The sequence below is a fragment of the Impatiens glandulifera genome, chromosome 2 (assembly GCF_907164915.1).
Source record: "Impatiens glandulifera chromosome 2, dImpGla2.1, whole genome shotgun sequence".
Classification (NCBI taxonomy): domain Eukaryota; kingdom Viridiplantae; phylum Streptophyta; class Magnoliopsida; order Ericales; family Balsaminaceae; genus Impatiens; species Impatiens glandulifera.
The window spans coordinates 51,591,211-51,613,893 of record NC_061863.1 but is presented as its reverse complement, the minus strand read 5'-3'; the positions used below and the strand labels follow the sequence as shown (position 1 = coordinate 51,613,893).

The 22,683-nt window shown below is 32.4% G+C and overlaps 2 protein-coding genes across 2 annotated transcripts; both read right to left on the bottom strand.

The window, feature by feature from the left end:
- Positions 1-7,451: 7,451 nt before the first annotated feature.
- On the bottom strand, positions 7,452-8,892 carry LOC124924001 (serpin-ZX-like). The gene is made up of 2 exons (XM_047464026.1): positions 8,465-8,892; positions 7,452-8,381 (listed from the first exon to the last, which is right to left on the bottom strand). Exons 1-2 carry the CDS (start codon positions 8,852-8,854, stop codon positions 7,572-7,574), a joined length of 1,200 nt encoding a protein of 399 aa, XP_047319982.1. The 5' UTR covers positions 8,855-8,892; the 3' UTR covers positions 7,452-7,571.
- A 10,221-nt stretch (positions 8,893-19,113) lies between these two features.
- On the bottom strand, positions 19,114-20,589 carry LOC124924000 (serpin-ZX-like). The gene is made up of 2 exons (XM_047464025.1): positions 20,143-20,589; positions 19,114-20,059 (listed from the first exon to the last, which is right to left on the bottom strand). Exons 1-2 carry the CDS (start codon positions 20,530-20,532, stop codon positions 19,250-19,252), a joined length of 1,200 nt encoding a protein of 399 aa, XP_047319981.1. The 5' UTR covers positions 20,533-20,589; the 3' UTR covers positions 19,114-19,249.
- Between the last annotated feature and the right edge of the window lie 2,094 nt (positions 20,590-22,683).

Sequence of the window (22,683 nt, the reverse complement as noted above, 5' to 3'; positions counted from 1 at the left end):
CATTCTAAATAATTATAACAACATTTTTTTATCATCTTTTATTTTTTAAGCAAACACTTCAAGTTAATCGCATTACAGGTGTATAAACGGTTTACATGAATATGCAATTCGTTTTACATGAAGTATGGTTAGGAAATTAGCACTCAATTGAGGATCATTTTACACCTTCATGTAAATCGTTTTACATAACAATTTTCTGTATATATTTTAGTTTTTGAGCATTATAAATCGTATTTTATAGATATATATTTCAATTTTCAATCATTATAAGTCATGTTTGAACATTAAAAGCAAGTCTTCTAAATAATCATAACAACCTATTATTATCATCTTTTATTTTAAGCAAACATTTTAGTGAATTACATTACAAGTGTGTAAAATGATTTACATGGAGCATGAAGGTGTTAATCATTTTACTAATTTACATGACATTTTACTATATATATTTCAGTTTCCAAACATTATTGATCGTATTTTCCTAAATATATTTCATTTTTAAAGCATTATAAGTCGTATTTGAAACATTAAAGCAAGCGTTCTAGGTCGATTTGTTCTCATTTTTTGTAGGGTTGATTGTTTCTGTTTAGTTAGTGGTCGACGTCAAGCCCTTACTTTCAAAGGAGATTGTATTAATTTCTCAGTTGATGTAGAAGCTTCCTTAGATTTATCATGATTATTAGTCCTTCCAATCTGAAATTTCTCATTCATGTCTTTCTAGACTTCAATCAAAAGAGAATAATTGTCTTCACATTTTGCAGTAAGGTATTAAACCTCTTGCACCAATGGAGTGATAATATTATACCGATTTCTTTCACTATCACACACATTTCAATCGTAAATATTAGTGATACTTTTATACCCACATTTAATATATTTATGCCACCGGTCTATAATATAATACATTGATACTTCATTAACCTTCATTCTTCTCAACACTACAACGATATGCCTACATAAAATGTCTCCGAACTCAAACATCCGACATTGACACCTTACATAATAGTCTAATTCGGTATATAATATACTTTGTATGAAAATATGTCATTTATTCACCATTAATCCCCCAAATGAACTCTGAAATATGGAAGTTGTCCATTCTTTTTTGAATAAGGAGATATCACTAAACATTAACCCTCTCATTTTAGTCTGAAACAACTTAAATATGTCATTAGTATAGACACTCTGAAATTGCCTTTTCAATGAATAATCACTAACAATTGGTATGAACGAATTACAAGACTAAAAATCTAATTTTATTTCATTCTCAATGTTATTCTTCAAAGCTCTATCATAGTGCTCAACAAATTGTTTTAGTGATGTTTTTGAATGAACAAAGTCATAAAAAAAACCATTCATACTTTCATTTTAACATACACATGAATTCATTTCCTTCGTTTCACATACAACACATTCAACTAATCATTCAAGTCTAATTTAAACTCTATTATCATTTTGAACCAAATGTCTTCACACTGCTCAATTGTAATGGAGTTATAAGAAATGTCTTTCATTATTTTCTTTATCATTTTATATACAACATGAATAACTAATTTTATAGGGAGTTTCATCATAATATGCTAGAGACAATAATGTTGATGGACGTTCAGAAATATATTTTCAATTGCAATTGACATTGATAAACATTGGTCAGTTATTATGGCGTTTGTTGCAAGTCTATGCATACATGTCAACCATGTTTTGGTGGTAAAGCCTCATCTTGTGCGTTGACTAAAGTGACTTAACAACCAAGTGAACGACTCTGAATCTTCACTTGATAATAAGCCATGATGATTGACCCCGACAAATTGAGTAAAAGGCATGTCGTAGCGGTTGGTCAAATATATTGTATCAAAAGTGATGACATCAAAGAATTATTCATAAGTTGTCTGACATCTTCCATCTACTCAAAACACATTTTTTTTCCAAGATTTCTCATCCAAGTCCAATATGTAGTAAACAGGTAAGCACATAATTTGCATTTGCGAGAAATAATTATTTAACGCTTCAAAATATTCATCCCCTAACCTCAACCTTTTAGCTTCTGAAATAAAATTTCTATAAGATCTCTTAAATGACAATTTTTCATAACCTCTAGCCTCCACTACAAATAATTGTAAACTCTTAACCAAAGTTATCCTAGGTTCATCATTTAATTACAATTTTCTTTTTGGCATTAAATCTAAAATAATGTGAGATCTAAGATATTGTGACTTTCTCGGGCTCAATAGATGATTATGTTCAAGAAAGACACTAGTTATCACAAATTCACTTTTATTCTAAACAACAACGTTAATTTTGGCCTTACATCTTGTCTTAGTGGAAGGTCGAGGTTGTAAAACATTTTTGGCTCTCAATGCTTTAAACTCACTTTTAACACATACAATGGTGAAGTAATTTTGCTTCATGTCTTTTTCATTTTGGCTCATAGTTTGTAAATTCCCAAACCAGTAGTTTGGGAATAAGCATTATAATATTCATGCAATTCAGTTTCAGACGAAAACATCATTCTAATTGTCAGAATTTTGACCTCCATAATATTTGGTAGTTGAACATCAGCAACATTGGGAAATTAGACCTCGACTAGGAATGTTGATGGTTGATTTACATTAAACATCTTATAAGGATTTCAACTTAAGTATGGATTTACACGGTTGACTTACATGCAACTTGAAAATTTTCAATATATATTTCAATTTTCAAGCATTATAAGTCATATTTGAACATTAGACCAATCATTCTAAATGATTTTAACAAGTTTTGTTATAATATTTTATTTTTAAGGCACTTCATTAAATCGCATTAATATGGTGTGTAAAATGGTTTACATGAAGGTGTAAATCGTTTTACACCTTCATCTAAATCGTTTTGCATGACAATTTGGTGTATACATTTTAATTTTTAAGCTTTAAAAGTCGCATATTATGTATATATTTCAAATTTTAAGCATTATATGTCGTATTTGAACATTTTAAATGATTATAACAACTTTTAACCTAAAAGCAAATCAACGTGTTCATATAAACTAACTACAATATTAAAAATCTGTAGTTGACTCTATTATCTCCCATTTTTATAAACATGTTCATATTAAAAACCACTAAAATTAAAAACAAAGCATTCATTTCATACCTGTTATCGATTTCTTTATTCATATAATGATTTAAATAATATGAAATAAACAAACTACAATACTAAGAACAAACTAGGTTTTCGTCCTTAATAACATATCTTTTTCCGACGACAACAAGAGCTTTGTTTGCTTCGCGATATTTGGATCGGGGCTCGAAGGTATAGACATGAGAGTGATTTATTAGTGCTTTGGTTCGAAAGAGTTAAGAAGAGTCATAATGAGTGAACCCTTCTTGCGTTTAGAGAGAAGAATTTGAGGACGGGGATGATTTTCTGAAGATTTACTGAAAAGGGAAACATACTGGAAAGGGATACCTTATTTTTTTTATAGGGGAACGAAAAAGAAACCTTTTTATTATTATTTATTTTTCTCTATCCATCCGATGTGTCATGTCACGTCGGATTCGATTCATTCAATCTCTGTAAACAAAATTTCGGGGACATAATAAATCAACGTGTCATGTCACGATGGATTCGATGCATTTGATGCTTTCGTTGTCTAAATCATTTCTCTTATTTATAAATCCTTCCAATTCGGGGACATAAAAAATCAATATTTGTGTAATTATATATTATAAATATTTAAATTTATTTTTAATAATAATATAAAATTTTAATATATTAATCTATATAATATATAAAAATAATGTTATCATAGAAAATAATATTTTTTAGAGTATTTTATAAAACCATGCTCCATTTTTTAAGAATAGATTATAATAAGTTACTCCCATCACATTGTCAAAGATATATTTAAGATTGTTTCTTAAAATATCATTTCTTATTTAAAAATAAAATAATTTTGTTTTGTTTTTTTGAATGATTAAAATGTTACGTGACCTATTAATTTTAATAAAAATAATAAAATAACTCATGATCAAATTCAGTACTTAAATACATTCTTTATGTTCTTTTATTAAATTACACTATCACTTAATTAAAGTCAGTTTTGGATTCGAGTCTCGTTTACCAAAACACCCATGGAAAAATTAATATCGTTATTGTAAACCTCAGGAATCGCTCTCCTCCGTAGCTTAGCACGTGTCTCGGACACGTGGCAATACATGTGAATATCGCGGAATGACTCGAGGTTTGATGTGTTTCCACTTTGGTTTGTATGATTGACTTCTTTTAAAAGAAAACATTATTTAAAAGAATTTTAAAAATAATACCTAAGAGCTTTGAAATTAATTAAAAATAATTAATTTTTTCAAATTTTAATAATCTGGGGCAAATAACAATTTGGCCAATATCCTATTTGAATTAATTAAACATAATTAATTTAAAGATTATTTATTTGAAATCAGAATCGCCAAATAATTTTATGAAAATCAATAAAATGATACGTGTATAAACGTATTTATACCAGAATTACTGTAAGGGGTTTGGACTTTGATTACGCTCGGAAAAGGGCTTTCGCACAATGTCTTTTGCGCCCGTCAAATTAATGATAGTTTTAAAAAAATTTAAAATAAGCAAAGGCTGGATATTAAAATTTATTTATAACATTTATTTTTCTTTAATTATTTGTCAAAGGGCCCTAAACAATGCTAAGTTTAGATTGCGTAAATAATTGTACAAAAATTAATTAGAAGGGCGTACCCGCGATTGCGTTGACGTAATACTAAGTAAAAAATTCTGAAAAATATTAGAAAAGTGTTAGAATTTAAAAATAAATTCAAAACATAGCCTTAGCCAATATATTAGTTTAGGAAATATCTCGAAAATATTCAAATATCATTTATTAACCTTTCGGAATTTTTTGAAAATAGATTCAGGTTCCAAAATTACAAAAATAATTTTGGATTTTGAAAAGTGGAACCAAGTCCTTAGGACCCGAGTCCTAGAGTCTGGGTCGGTTTTGGTGATCTGGGCTCGGATGGGCTCGGTATGGACCAATGTAGTCTGGACTAGGGCTTGAGAGCATGGGTCAAAGGACTAGAAGGCTCGGTCCTAGGTTCGGGAGGCTTAGTTCCGAACTCGGATTGCTCCATCGAGGGACTGGAGGGCTCGGAACTAGGTATGGGAGGCTCGATCCCAAGTCTAGGTTTTATTCAGTCGTGGACCTAGGAGGATCAGTCCCAGGCTAGACTCCTTGGTCCGAGGTTAGAAACCTCAGTCGGATGTATCGGTCCTTGCTCAAGAACACCGTTCTTGAGTCTCAGTCCTAGCTCAAGAACATTGGTCCCCAGTCTCGGTCTTGACACAATAACATCGGTCCTTGGTCTCGGTCCGGACCAAAGATTCTCGATCTTGTTCCTCGGTCCCGGTCCTACAGGACTCGGTCCTAGGTCCTAGGACAAAGTGTTCTTCATTTGATACATATCATGGAATCATGATATGTAAGTTGTAGATGATTCATATGATTATGAAGAACAAAAGCCCTAACCTAAATCACGATCATTGGATCTTTACAAAAATTAATTTTTAAAAACTATTTTTGTGTCGAATTTTGAGATCTTTCAAATTATGACATTTCAAGGTCTGATTTTTATTCCATTAGCTTTGAAATGAAGAATATAGATGAATACAACCAAAATAAGAACATTATTACAAAATTTTTTTAAGATGAAATCAAAATTCAAAATTTTCAAAAATACGGTTTGATCAAACATAATCAAAATGATGTTACAGTCATTGAGAATTCATCTCAACATGTTTACAAACATGTTTAGCAGCTATTTGAACCAAAAAATCAAGATTAAAACTCAAGAACATGAATTTTTACAAATCCAATTTTTAAAAATAATTTTTCAAAATTTTTGATTCAGGTTGATTTGATCAATTCTCTTTTAAGAGAAAATTCATACATGATATATGTAATTATTCTAAACAAAGAAATCACAAAACTAAGCCTAAAACAGATCATAGCGATCAAACTTGAAAATTTTGAAAAAAATTCAAATCTTGAATCACAAACTAAATTACAGAGGTTCTGAATTCATACCAAGAGCTGAAGAACACTCCTTGAATGTGTTGTAAACTTTCCAGAAGCCTAGAACGGAACTGTAATGGCCGGAAATTTTTTTTACAAAAAATTATTCTTGGCCAGAATTTGAATTCCTTGATTCAATATGTAACAGGTTGTGATTGTTCGATGATTTGGTAGAGAGATTCCTAAACACTATTTGTAGTCGAGCTAGGTCAATCGAGAAAGAAGAATTCAACTTCAAATTGACGATCGGAAATTCAATCCCTAATCTTATCTTCGATCGTGGAAGTCTTGATCTAGGGAAAGGTGGTCATCCTAGGTATAGGGTTATTGTTGGCGGAGATAAGGCGAGCACGTGGAAGAAAAATGGAGGGATAAAGATGAAAAATGAAGGCGTTAGACCTTCTAGAAGAATCGCGTCGGCGAGCGTCCTACATCGGCGAAGAAGACGACCCAGAATGGCGTCGTTTCGTGCCGTCGTTAGGCGTTCTGTCCGCGTTTAGCGATTTCAGCTAACATGGTTAATCTATCCCGTTAGTTGATCTAGTGGAACAGGCGCGTGTTGGCTTCGTTACAGCGGGTTGTGTGGCGAGTTTTGGCGCTGGATGAAAATTTAGGCTGATCTGATGGCTAAGAATCATACTACAACCTATTAAACATAATTTCGGCTACACTATATTATCCCTATATTATCAGTTTAATTTTTAATAAAGTAGTTGTTTGAAATTGAATTTTAATCCTTTTATTACGTTTTTTATCACCAAAAAATTCACAAAAAATTTAGAAACATAATAAAAATTGTGTTCATATTTTATTTTTTTGAAATTTTTGGGAATTTTAGGGTATTTATTTAAATGTTTTTAAGTCATAAACTACACATAATTCATGATTGAATTCTAATTAAATAATTTTAATCCTTTTTAGGTTTAATTTGGGTAAAATAAATACAATATTTTAATTTCAAATTATTTTTAAATTTTTGTTTAAATTTTTTAATTAAGACTTAATTATCACATTAATTAATCTTTAATTTGCTTTTAGTTCTTCCTTTAAGTTATTTTGAATTTAAAAATTCAAAATATTATTTTTGTTTACGCAGTTTTTTTTTTTAATTGGACAAATATGATAATCTATATAAGTAAATATGATTCTTAAATGTTCATCAAACTTTTTAGGCTAAATCTATACCATAATACACAACAGAAGTCAAAAAATCACTGTCCAAATCAAAAGTAACAGCAACAAAATCTGATGATGGAAACAAGAACATGAAAATATGTAAAACATTTTAATTAAGTTAGATTAGGGAAATACAAACACACACCAAGAAAGACAGACAGACAGTGGACAAGGATTCAAATACAACAACAAGAAAGGCACTCGACAAGGATTCAAATACAAGAACAAGAAACATATGGACAAGAAAGAAGAGAGCTTAGCTTGCTTTCTCTACCAACAGAAGAAGCAATATATGCATAGTCTACCCTTCTAAAACCTGTTACTATTATTATTAATCTTCAAGTGGATTAAACACTTGCCCAATAAAGAGAATCACTCCAGTAGTTTGATCTTCTCTTATGATAAAGAGAAATGGGTGATCTGCCACAAAATCTATGGGATCATCCTCAACATCACTAATTGTGAGGCTTGTATACTCAAAACAAACAGCAGAAGCAGCTGCAGCCTCAGTCCCTTCTTCATTGACTTGAACAAAAGACTTGTGGAAAATTTTTGAGACATACAACTGCTGGCCAATTGATGAATCGTCCACCATTTCTGTGAGTCCACCACCCTCAGTAAAAGGAGAAATCAATCCCAGTTGCATCAGAACTTCTGAAGCTTCGAACCCAAAAGAAATCTTAAACTTTGGTATCAGAAACTCTCCCATTCTTGCGCTCTTATAAGGCAAGTGTCGATCTAAGAAACCGGGAGGTTGGGAGTTAAGTTTTTCTACCAAGGCTGTCAAACCCCCTTCCTCCTTTGAATTCGGAAGGAAAATGTACATGGAGAAGCTACGTTTGTCATGACCCTGTTCATATGGAAGTCCTAAAACTTTAAAGTCGTCAAAGGCCGAAACAAATTGATTCTCGTAGCTGGTCATGAAAGGCACTTTAACTGAGTTCCCATTAACAAGGTAAAAGTCACGGTCCTCTGTTTCAGATGCATCAAACTTCTCTGTCCAGGAACCTTTGAAATACAGAGCATTTGTGAGGATTAGCTTACTCGAGCTGTCGACTGAACCGGGGGGAAGAAGTTCTTTGATAAGGCCTTTGGTCTCCTTCTCAGCCCATGCATTTACTTTCCCAGTTATTTCAACAGCCTTCACAGAAGATCGATCATACAATAATAATTAAGGCCCCAGAAAACAATATCAAAGGAGGGTGGGGGTTACTACTGACTGACCTTAGTTTGAAAGTCAACTTGATTACATGAAGCCTTATAAACATCTTCCACGACGTGTTTGAAAGAAGACTTGAGAGATAGAGACTGATCGATCCAGGCAGCATTAGCAAATGACAATTTAGGGCCACCAAGGTGATCGTCAACGGCGAAGACGAGGGCGATTACCTGGGAAGAAAGAGAGTTGAGATCTTCACTTGAGTTGGAGTTAAGGTAGGAGAGGAGCTCATCGAGGGTAGAGCCTTTGGCGCCGGAAGCTATGAGGCTGAGAACGACGTGAATTGACAAGGGAGAAAACACCGAGTTGGAGTGCTTGGCATGTCTCAGCAACACCTGCTTCGCCAGTGACAACGAGACGTCCGTCTGATTACTAATTGCTTCAAGGAGGTTCATTTCGGCAGACAGAGAGATCAGAAGAAGAAGAAGAATACAGAAAATGAGATCTGGAGTTGTTCATTATTGTCTAAGGATTATAAATTCAAATTCTCCTTGAGAATAGATTATAATAAGTTACTCCTATCTAATCTTAAAAATAATAATAAAATAACTACATTTGATCAAATTCGTGCTTATATACATATACTTTAAAATGTTCTTTAATTAAATTTTATATTAGCTGGTGCAAGTTGAGTGGCCTCCCTCTACTTGAGGAGTTATTTGTGACTTCTTTCCCTTATTATAATTTATAACCATACTTATTATCATACTTCAAAAAAGTTATAAATTTGAAAAATATATTAAGTTTAATTTAATATATTAAAGACTTGTATCAAACATGATCTGGATGTTGTTTTAATGGTCTGGAAATCATCCTAACATGTTTACAAACATGTTTAGTAACTATTTAAATCAATAATTCAAGTTTAAAGCTCAAGACCATGAATTTAAAAAAATCCATAATTAAATCATAGAACAGATCAAACTGGTAAACTTAGAAAAATCTAATTTTCAATCACATATCGAATTACAAAGGTTCTAGATGCTTACAAACAATTGAAGAACACTCCATGGATGTATTAGAAGCTTTCCAGAAGCTTTGATCGCCGAAGATGGTTTTCACAAAAACCAGTTTGGCCAGAATCTTTGAATCTTTGATTTATGATGTAATATGTGATAATTGTTTGATGGTTTAGTAGAGAAGGGCCTATAGACTATTTATACTACTCTAGGTCGGTTGAGGAGGTCGAATTCAAGTTTAATTTGATCACCGGAGTTCTTATCCCCAATACTGATCTTATCTTTGGCAGCCTAGTTCTAAGCTAAGGTGGTGATCCTAGGTATAGGGCTATTGATGGAGAAGATACGGCGAGCACATAAGAAGAAAAACGAAAGGATAAGGATGGTTGACGAAGGAGATAACCCTTCAAGAAGAGTCGTCGGCCATCGATCGTGTTTCTGGCATTCCCCTATAGTAGCAAAGAAGAAGGGTCAAAACGACGTCGTTTTGTTTAAAAACAAAACACGCAATTGGAGGTGCGTTGGAGATCCGTCCGCGTTTGGGCATTTCGGCTAACGAGCTTGACGTCCTATTAGTTGATCAAGTGTGGCCCGGGCGCGTGCGTGTTTTGTTACATCCGGATGTGTGGAGTCCTCTTGGGCGCTGGATGAAAATCTAGCGCTGATCCGATGGCTCTGAACTCTACTGCAAAGTTTAAATATAAATTCTGCCACACGGGATTATCAATTTATAATTTTAATAAAAGAGTTATTTGAAATCGAATTTTAATCCATTTCTTGCATTTTCTTCACCAAAAATCCACAAAATATTTTTAAAAACATAATAAAAATTATGTTTATTATTTTTATTTTTGGATATTTTGGGAAGTTTGGAGTATTTATTTAATTTTTTTAACCCATAAATTATACATAGTTTATGTTAAAATCATAATTAAATAATTTCAACCTCTTTTGGGTTTAATTTGGGTAAAATAAATACAATATTTTAATCTCAAATTATTTTTGGATTTTCTATTTAATTTTTCTAATCAGGGTTTAATTATCACAATAATTAACCCTAATTTTACTTTTAATATTTTTTTAAGTTATTTTAAATTTAAAAATTCAAAATATTAACTTAATATTATTATAAATAATAATATTATTTGTAAATTAAGGTTGTCAGATTTTCATGCTTATAATTTTTAGTTATTATTTTTATAAATTTGATTATTTATATTTTAATTAAGTTACCTTTGACCTAATTGATTTTCATCTTAAAAATTGAGAACAAGATTAACATATTTCTCTCAATCATGTGTTATTGGAAACGTATAATATACTTCGGTTTGACTGTGAAGATACAATACATTGAAAAAGTTATCTAGAATACCATAATAAATTTATTAAGAATAGATAAAAATTATATTGAGTAAATATTTATGAAAAGTTACAATTTTAATATATTAGTAGGGCTACAGATAATGTCATTTCTAGAAAGTTGGTAACAGTGATTAGTGAACTTATTATTTTCTTGAATATCTCTAAAATTGTTAACTCTAAATTTTATATTAGACTTATTAGTTGATGAACATTTTTTAATTATATTTTTATTATTATTTTCTTTAATGGTTAATTTCGTTCTGTTTTGAGACTTATTAAATTTTGAACTATCGTATTTTTGTATTTTTGTAATGTTTTTCATAACTATGTTTAAACGATTTTCATTTATATAATATTGGATGAAACTTAAAAAAAAAGTTATATAAACTAATAATTTAAATGTAAATATATATATATATATATATTAAAATATAAATAATCAAATTTATATAAACAATAATTTAAAATATATATCAAAATATAAATAATCTAATTTATAAAAATAATAATTTAAATATATATCAAATTTATAAAATAATAATAATTTAAATATATATAATAATGAGTTTAAATATATAAATATATTAATTAATTAAAAAATAAAAAAATAAAATAATAAAAAATAAAATAATAATGAGTTTAAATAATAAAATATATCAGTTTAGAAATAAATGATTCAAATAAATTAATTTAGGAAATTTAATGGAAACTAAGTATTTGGGAATTCGTTCAACTTTCTAACCTTCATGAGATGTTTGGTTGGTGGTTTTGATTATAGGATATTGATTTGATTCTCAGATACTCAGAAATCATCCAATCCAATCCTCTCTAAATTTGAAGGAATGAATATACACTTTCTCTCTCATTATCTCCACTCTCCTGTTTTCTCTTTCATAATTATAATTATAATTATAATATTATATATATATTTTATAATTATATTATACTTATTTTATAATTAACATAATAATAATTTTTTATTTATTTATGAAATAAAAAATTTCAATTATTTAAATAATATTAAGGAAACATTTAAAATAAAATTTTAATAATAATTACAATAACTAATAATAATATAATTAATTTTATATAATTAATTTTAAATATTGTATATTAATAATAAAATTAAAATAAATTAATTAAAATATAAAAATATAAAACTAAAAATAAAATAACAATTTTATATAAAAAAAATATTAAAAAAATTAAATATTAAATATTTCAACAAAAGTTATTATTAAAAAAATTATACCATGTTATAATATATTATTAAATAAAATATTATATTATATTTAATTTAAATGTATTTATCTAATATATAATATTTGAAAGACTTTATGTCTTATATTATTTATATTTAATAGATAATTATTTATTTATAATTAGTAAAAAATTAAAATATTCGCATGTGAATTTTATATTATATATTTTGAAAAAAATATAATTAACATGATAAAATATTAGATGTTTATATTTTATTAAATTATATCACTTAAATATTTTATATATTTTAAAAAATTTTGTTATAATAATAATAATATTTTTAATTTAATACAAAAAAAAATTAAAATATTAATCATAGTTTTAATAACAAAATTATATTTATAATTTTTTTCTTCTAAATCCAAACATTATCCATGAGAATGAGAATAAGAATGATTAAAACTCTTAACCAAACACTACACTTCTATCAATCATACTCATTCTAATTCCATACATCTATCAATTTCAATCCTATTCTCATTCATTTATTTTAACCAAGCACCCCCTCAAACTTCTTCCGCCCACTTTAGTATTAATTTTATTGGTTTTCTCTCTTTCACAAATATATTATTAATTTTGTATTAAAAAGTCAAATAAGATCAAGTTAAATGAATAAAAAAATGTGAATATTTAAAATGTATTAACGATATTAAATGATCAAATATTTATTAAATATGTTAAATGAGTTAAAAATGTGTTAAACAACTCAAAAGAGTGTTAAATATAACAAAAACGAGTGAAATACGGTTAAACGGGCTAAAAATATATTAAATGAGTCAAAATGTGATAAACAAGCGAAAACGTGTTAAACGGTGTATGACGAGTCGAATGCTTGTTAAATGGGTTAAAACGTGATAATTAAGACAAAATTTGTTAAACAAAACAAAAAATAAAAAAAATTAGTTTGAGTTACTTAAATTTTAGTTGACTCATCTCATGTCTAACTCATATTAGTGAATAATATGTGTAATTATAAGTTGAATAAATTTATTTTAAGTTAAGTATGGATTGGTTTACCTGGCCTTAGCAATGTATGTGGTAAAAACTAATTTATGTTAGAGATATATAAGTGCCTACAAAGAATAAAGATATTGCCATACCTTCCAAGGACTCTATGAAGACTGAGAACTCTATAAGATGATCATCCATTCCCAGAACAAGCCAATCTTGTTCATTCATTTTATGCACCGCCTTTTTAGAGCTCAATATTGAAACATTGTGTTACGGTCCACGAATAAAAAAATAGCACCCTCCACGGTCCTAGGGAACACTTGGGCTAGACACTCGGTCGCGAATTCTGTTTTCGTAGCATAACAATATTTTAATTCTGTTTTTCTATTTCCCACAAAACTAATTGTTGATTAAGTCCCTAAAAACTATTGTGACAGAATTATAACCGAGTACTCTTGGGTAATTCAGCCGCTATATATGTTGATGCCCACCTCCCTTTTGGGTATGAATGAAAGCTTTGTGAAAGTTCTTACACTTAATTATATTCTCTGTCTTGAGCCTCTATCTTGGACTATTATGTATATTCTAATAGTATTCTCTTCTCATCTTTGTTTCTTTTTTCCTTTAACCTTGAATTCTCTTCTCCTATTACTTCCGCTGCACTTTGATTATAGAATTTCCCCACTCGGTCCCAGCGATCAAGAACTCGATTCTTGAAATAAAAAACTCAGAAAGTTAAGTTATAATTCAAGCCTTAACATATTGGTATCAAAGCTTGACGATTCTCCAAATGGTAGAAACCCGTCAGCATGCAGAAATGGATGCTCTTAAAATCCTAATTGAATGTTTGTCCCGACAAATAGCTTATATGCAAGTTGTAATGGATCGAAGATTTGATGTTGCTGAAGAAAGAATGATAGCCTTTGAAAATGGGCGTCTGAAAATGGCCAAGATCCCCGCAACAGACCCTATGATGATCCTCTTGCCACAGTTCCTCCCCGTTTAGACCCCAACACCTGGCCAGAATCGCGACACACACTATGTTCCTCCAACCCAACTAACCAAGGTCAACTTTCCTCGATTTGATGGGTCCGATGTGGAGGACTGACTAATATCTGCCGAGCAATTCTTCAGGGTGGACAAGACTAGGGATGCCACTAAACTAGAAATTGCTCCCATTCACTTTTCTGGCGAAGCAAAAATGTGGTATGGGTCTTATCTCCAAAGCTGCAACCATATGAAAGCCATATTATGGGACGTGTTCAAGAGAGATTCCTTATGACGCAATTCGGGCCCTCTATACATGATACTCTAATGAGACAATTAATGAATTTGAAATAGGTTGGTTTTGTTCACAAATACATATTGCAATACATGTCGATCTCTCAAAAACTCTACAGCATGCTAAGGGAATACGTTATAGATTGCTACTTGTCTGGTCTGAAGGAGGATATTGCAAACTACATCAGGTTGCATTTTTCTGAATCTTTAAATGAAGTCATGTCCATGGCCAAGGTCCAAGAAGCAACATATAGATCCCTAATGAGCAGCGGACACTTATACAGCGCTGAACCGCATATATTTCTCAATCCAATCAATGTTAAACCAAGTTGGCAAAGCACGAACATAACTCCATACATCAAGACGAGCTCATCTTATGGATCCTCTTCAAGTGCAAACCAGGGCCATATTAAGCAATTAGACCCCATCTCAATGGATGAAAAAGAGAAAGAAGGGCCTATGCTACACTTGCGATGAAAAATGGCAACCCAACCACAAGTGTAAATCAAAGTTATTCATGGTCTCGGCCAATGACCAAGAAAGCGTCCCAAGTTTCCAAGAACCTACTTCAGAGATAATCTTTGATGACTCCCCTTTGCAGCTTGAAGTAGGGGAAGAGTCTGCCATTTCGCTACATGCATTAAACGGTTCAAAACATTTCCAAAGACTCTAGATTCTTGGCAAGATCGGGAACCTGCCAGTTGTGATTTTAATTGATACAGGCAACACTCATAACTTCATTAATAGCAGGATAATGAAGAACATTATCCATAACATCCTTCCCACCCAGGTGCTATCAGTTCGAGTGGAAGACGGCTCTAACATTCAATGCTCTAGCTTTTGCCAAGATCTGAAATGGTCTATGGAAGGTAAATTTTATCAAACAAACATGAAAGTGCTAACCATGACATGGTACGATATTGTGTTAGGCATCGAGTGACTGATTACTCTAGGTCCTTCCAAGTGGGACTTTGAAAAACTAACCATTTCTTATTAAAAGGAAGGGATAACCACGTTCTTACAAGGCATACCCCATACACAGATCAATCTAATGCAGGGTGACCACCTAGAGAAGTTATTAAAGAAAGACAATGTTGTTTCTATGGTCCAAATAAGAAGTGCAAAACGAAGCACAATTTTTCTCACTCACTACAATGGCTCTAGAAGATATTCCTAAAGACCTTCAGCAAATGCTTGATGACTTCAGCCCAATATTTCAGCAACCTGAAGACTTACCACCAGCCAGAGAACAGGATCATCGCATCCCATTAAAGGAAGGCACGGAAGTTGTATGCCTGTGTCCTTACCGGTATCCTGCCCTACAGAAGACAGAAATTTGAACATTTGGTCAACGATATACTAGACAGAGGAGTCATAAGGAGAAGCCACAACTCTTTTGTCGCCCTTATGGTACTGGTCCTAAACAAAGACTTATCCTGGAGAATGTGTATTGATTAAAGGCGGCTAAACTCACCAATCATCAAAGATAAGTTTCTTATCCCGGTCATTGAAGAATTAATGGAAGAATTGCATGGGTCTAGGTTCTTTTCCAAGCTGGATTTGTGTTCAGGGTTGCACCAGATAAGGATGCACCCAGGTGACTACCATAAACAGCATTCTGAACTCACGAAGGCCTATATGAGTTTTTGGTGATGCCCTTCGGCCTAACAAATGCTCCATCCTCCTTCCAAAGCTTAATGAACGCAACCTTGAAACCATTCCTAAGGAAGTTTCTGCTAATATTTTTTGATGACATCCTAGTATACAGCCTGAGCTGGAAGGAACATATCCACCACTTACATAATGTACTTTCAATATTGCAACATAACAAGTTATTCCTTAACAAGGGAAAATGCAATTTAGGGTGCAAGCAAATTTCCTATCTAAGTCATATTCTTAACGATAATGGTGTAGCCACTCGTCCAGCAAAATTAGAAGCAATGAGCACATGGCCAGTTCCAGAATCTACTAAGCAATTGAAAGGGTTCCTTGGTCTGACCGGATACTATAGAAGATTTATAAAACGCTATGGCTCTATAGCACGACCCCTCACTGCCCTGTTGAAAAAATGTCAATTTTCATGGAATAAAGAAGTTGAAGATGCATTTCTGTTATTGAAACAGCGTATGATTTCTCGGCCGGTCTTGGCGCTTCCAAACTTCAATATTCCCTTTATAGTAGAGACTGATGGAAGTGGAGTTGGTATAGTGGCAGTATTAATGCAAGAAGAACGACCCATTTCATTCATAAGCAAGGCAATTGAACCAGAGAAGTTACCATCATCCACGTATGAAAAGGAGCTGATGGCCTTGACCTTTGCGGTGGAGAATTTGAGATCCTACCTTAGATACAAGCAATTCATTGTGAAGACTGATCATGAAGCTCTCAAATACTTGATGAACAAAAAGTTCAAACCCCGGTACAAGAAAAGTGGCTCTACAAATTGGTGGGATACGATTTTGTTGTTCAATATAAAAGGGGAAAAGAAAACCTGGTGGCAGATGCTTTGTCTAGGCGGGTAGTAGGGGTCCAATATGTAGGAATTTCGGTCTATCACACTGCCATCCAAAAATAAATTCAGGAAAACTATAAAGAAGATCACAACTTAGCCAAAGTCATTTGTGAAATTCGTGCTAATAATGATTCTCACCCTGAATGCTCATATGATCAAGGGATGTTAATAAAAAAGGACCGGCTGGTGGTGGGAAAGAATAACGATCTCAGAAATACCTTAATTGCAGTCATGCATTTGAGAGCAGAAGGGGGACATTCGGAGACGATGGTCACCCAGAAGAAAATGCAGCTAGTTTACTCCTACCAAGGGATGGTTAAAGATATTAGAGAATTTGTTCGAAGCTGTGAAGTTTGCCAAAAGAATAAATCTGATAACTCAGCGTATAAGGGTCTGCTTCAGCCCTTAGCAATTCTCAATCGACTTTGGGAATCGGTCTCCATGGATTTCATTCAAAACTTGCCTAAGTCAAAAGGTAAAAGTTTTATACATGTGGTAGTTGACAGACTATCGAAAATGGCCCACTTTATGAGTTTGCAACACCATTTTTCTGTCTAGACCGTAGCTGAATTATTTGTGAACAACGTTTCCAAGCTCCACGGAATGCCAACAACCATCATCAGCGATCTGGACAAAGTGTTCTTAAGCACCTTCTGGCGGGAATTCTTAAGGATACAAGGAGTAAAGCAAGCTTTATCCACAGCCTACACCCCCAGACGGATGGCCAGACCGAGATAGTCAACAAATTCTTAGTCACTTATCTACGTTGCATGGCCTGCCAAACTTCGAAAGATTGGGTACATTGGTTGCCCTTGTCTGAATGGTGGTATAACACTAATTTCCATACAACAATACAAACAACACCTTTCGAAGCAATATATGAATACTTCCCCCCCCCCCCCAGTCCACACACCGTATGTAGAGGAGACTCGAGGGTGGAAGAGGTGGACGTATCATTAACAGTCAAGGAAGCCACACTCTAACTCATAAAATTTCGTTTGAAAAGAGTCCAGAATTGTATGAAACAGCAGTATGACAAAAAGAGAAAAAATGTCACGTTGCAAGAGGGTAGTTGGGCATTGGTGAAGTTATAGCCATATAGACAACGCTCGGTCCAGAAGTTATTCCACAAGCTCTCACCAAAGTATTTTGGGTCATTTCAAGTGCTGAAAAGGATTGGGGAAGTTGCTTACAAGATGGAACTCGGGACCGACACTAGGATACACAATGTCTTCCATGTCTCGCAATTAAAATCATTCCAAGGAACCCCTGCTACTATTGAAAATATTACCCAAATTAGTGCACAACCAAACAGGACCGACAAAATTGTGGGTGAACAAGACATCATGGTGCATTGAAAATGAAAAGATAGATGTTGATCAATTGAGATGGGGCCCAAACAGAAGACCAAACTTGGGAAGATGCTGAAGTGATAAGCATTCAATGCCCGAAGATGCTGGCAACAAGGAGGCAAACAAGACAAAAGTCTCTTCGTCGGGGTCGACGAACTTCTGATGGGGGAGATGATGTTACGATCCACGAATAAAAAAAAACACCCTCCACGGTCCTAGGGAACACTTGGGCTAAAGACTCGGTCGGGAATTCTGTTTTCGTAGCATAACAAAATTTTAATTCTGCTTTTTTTCTATTTCCCACAAAATTGATTGTTGATTAAGTCCATAAAAGATGTTGTAACAGAATTATAATCGACTACTCTTGGGTAATTCAGCAGCTATATATGCTGATGTCCACCTCCCTTTTAGGTATGAATGAAATCTTTGTGAAAGTTCTTACTCTTAATTATATTTTCTGTCTTGAACCTCTATCTTGGACTGTTAGGTATATTCTAGCAGTATTTTCTTCTCATTTTTATTTTTTCTTTCCTTTAACCTTGAATTCTCTTATCATATTACTTCCGTTACGCTTTGATTATAGAATTTCCCCACTCGGTCCCAGCAATCAAGAACTCGATTCTTGAAATAAAGAACTCATAAAACTAAGTTATAATTCAAACATTAACACATTGTCATAGTTTATGCACTTTGTTTAAATAGAAACAATAAATTTTTGGATTATCCTAATGTTTAATAAACATAAGTAACATTTAACATCCATCTAATACCACTCTATTTAAGTAAATATGATTCTTAAATATTCATCAAACTTTTTATGCTAAATCTATAGCATAATAGATAACAGAAGTAAAAAATCATTGTCCAAATCAAAAGTAACAGCAACAAAATCTGATGATGGAAACATGAACATGAAAATATGTAAAACATTTTAATTAAGTTAGATTAGGGAAATACAAACACACACAAAGAAAGACAGACAGTGGACAAGGATTCAAATACAACAACAAGAAACATATTGACAAGAAAGAAGAGAGCTTAGCTTGCTTTCTCTACCAACAGAAGAAGCAATATATGCATAGTCTACCCTTCTAAAACCTGTTATTATTATTAATCTTCAAGTGGATTAAACACTTGCCCAATGAAGAGAATCACTCCAGTAGTTTGATCTTCTCTTATGATAAAGAGAAATGGGTGATCTGCCACAAAATCTATGGGATCATCCTCAACATCACTAATTGTGAGGCTTGTATACTCAAAACAAACAGCAGAAGCAGCTGCAGCCTCAGTCCCTTCTTCATTGACTTGAACAAAAGACTTGTGGAAAATTTTTGAGACATACAACTGCTGGCCAATTGATGCATCGTCCACCATTTCTGTGAGTCCACCACCCTCAGTAAAAGGAGAAATCAATCCCAGTTCCTTCAGAACTTCTGAAGCTTCGAACCCAAAAGAAATCTTAAACCTTGGTATCAGAAACTCTCCCACTCTTGCGCTCTTATAAGGCAAGTGTCGATCTAAGAAACCAGGAGGTTGGGAGTTAAGTTTTTCTACCAAGGCTGTCAAACCCCCTTCCTCCTTTGAATTCGGAAGGAAAATGTACATGGAGAAGCTACGCTTGTCTTGATCCTGTTCATATGGAAGGCCTAAAACTTTAAAGTCGTCAAAGGCCGAAACAAATTGATTCTCGTAGCTGGTCATGAAAGGCACTTTAACTGAGTTCCCATTAACAAGGTAAAAGTCACGGTCCTCTGTTTCAGATGCATCAAACTTCTCTGTCCAGGAACCTTTGAAATACAGAGCATTTGTGAGGATTAGCTTACTCGAGCTGTCGACTGAACCGGGGGGAAGAAGTTCTTTGATAAGGCCTTTGGTCTCCTTCGCAGCCCATGCATTTACTTTCCCAGTTATTTCAACAGCCTTCACAGAAGATCGATCATACAATAATAATTAAGTCCCCAGAAAACAATATCAAAGGAAGGTGGGGGTTACTACTGACTGACCTTAGTTTGAAAGTCAACTTGATTACAAGAAGCCTTATAAACATCTTCCACGACGTGTTTGAAAGAAGACTTGAGAGAGAGAGACTGATCGATCCAGGCAGCATTAGGAAATGACAATTTAGGGCCACCAAGGTGATCGTCAACGGCGAAGACGAGGGCGATTACCTGGGAAGAAAGAGAGTTGAGATCTTCACTTGAGTTAGAGTTAAGGTAGGAGAGGAGCTGATCGAGGGTAGGGCCTTTGGCGCCGGAAGCTATGAGGCTGAGAAGGACGTTAATGGAAAACGGAGAAAACACCGAGTTGGAGTGCTTGGCATGTCTCAGCATCACCTGCTTCGCCAGTGACAACGAGACGTCCGTCTGATTACTAATTGCTTCAAGGAGGTCCATTTCGGCAGACAGATAGAATGAATAGAGAGATCAGATCAGATATACTTGGAGAAGAAGAAGATTATGTTCTTTTATTAATTTATATATTAGCTGGTTCAAATTGAGTGGCCTCCCTCTCCTTGATGAGTTCTTTGTGACTTCTTCCTTTATTATAACCATACTTATAGATTATCATACTTCTAAGTTATAAATTTTGACTTATCATTTAATTTAATTTATTAATGTTAATTCAATATATTTAAAGTTACATTTTCTGGTTACATAATTCTAATTATGTGTATTTCCTTGAAAAATAGATAGGTTTTGCTATTATATTCTTTGGTCTTTTTTAATTTTCTCTTATTTTAATTTGTTTCTCCCGCACTTCATCTCTTAAATTAAAGCTTTTTTTTATTTTTTATTTGTTAAATTAGTCTTTGTTATAGAGTATAGACAACTCTTAAGTCTTTATAAAATAATAATTTCTATAGAATGATTCTTTTTTCTTTTCCAAAAAGCATTAAACTTCAATATTGTAATAAAAAGAAATTAAAGAAACAATGAAATAAAAATTGACATAATTTATTTTACAAACACCCAAAATAAGATGGGCTAAAACAACATAACGATAAAGATAAATACATTCTAAGCTCTTCTCTTATATCATAATGGCAAAAGGAGGTGCATACCCAGGTCCCAAGCTTATCCGAGGTCTTGGGTTTGAGCCCGTCTAATTAAATTTGTTAAAGATAAGATCTCTTTAACAACTTTTTTATTTTTTTAACTCTTTTAAGAAATTTCTTTCATCTTATGGGTAGGTAATGTTTAATATTTGGTCTGAACCGAATATCTAATCGAATTTGAATTCACCGAATTTAAATTTATTCAGATCGGTTTGGTTTTTGAATTTGTTTAAAAAGAATAAAAATTCAAAGAAATCAAACCGAAAATTCGAATAACCCGACAACCGAATCGATGGACACCTCTAGTCACGATCATCGTATAGCTATCGCAAATAAGTTAAATAACACATGACGACGTAATCAAATGATGAAGTCAAACCTCAATGACATTGTTTTGATCATCAAACATGCAAGACTTACACAAAATACATGTTAGGTATATAGAGAATAGAGAAATTGTATTAGAATGTTATATATTGAATACATAGATTGTGTCTTATATAGGCATTACATTAAGCTTATAAGGAAATTAATATAATATAGTATAATAATGATATAATATATTAATGATATTATCACAATTTACATAACATTGTTATAATATCTCACATATATTTTATCTTATATTCTAACATCCCTCCTCAAACTCAAGATGGAAAACGCTTAAACAACTTGAGATTGAAGATGAGATGATGAAATGTTGATGTATTCTTCAAGTTTCAAAAACTTGTGAGCTCCATCCAATTAAAGGATGTCAGTGTGTTGACAGATAAACCAACAAAGAGGTAGAATCCTATGAGAATAGAATGTTCGGGTGAAACAACAACTGAATGAACTCCAAAATTACTCGTGAGTCTCGAGTTCCATGCAACTACGGGATGGCAGTGTGTTGCATAAAAGAAAACTAGTGAATAGGTAGAATCCCATAGAAATAGAATGTTGGGGTGAAACAATACCTGTAAAACTCATTCTAACGAGAGAATGGCAATGTGTTGACTAAATAACCAGTAAAGAAGCACACATATGATTGGATTAACACCAACAAAAATATGGCATTTAACTACTCGGATAAGGTAACAACTGAAAAATAAACTCAAAGAATATGATTGCCAAAGAACATCAACATAATTATTTGAAAAAAAATAAATATTATTACAAGATAATAATAATAATAATAATAATTAATAAAGCATTATTAGAGTCATTCATTAATGGTTAAGGTAACCATTGATGGGGGCAGCGAAAGACTAAATTTGTAGCTCAAGGAAAAAATTTTGGCTCTGATATCATATTAGAAATAAAGAGAATAGAGAAATTGTATTAAAATATTATATATTGAATTACATAGATTATGTCTTATATAGACATTACATTAAACTTATAAGGAAATTAATATCATATAGTATAATAATGATATAATATAATATATTAATGATATTATTACAATTTATATAATGTTATGATAATATCTTACATATATTTTATCTTA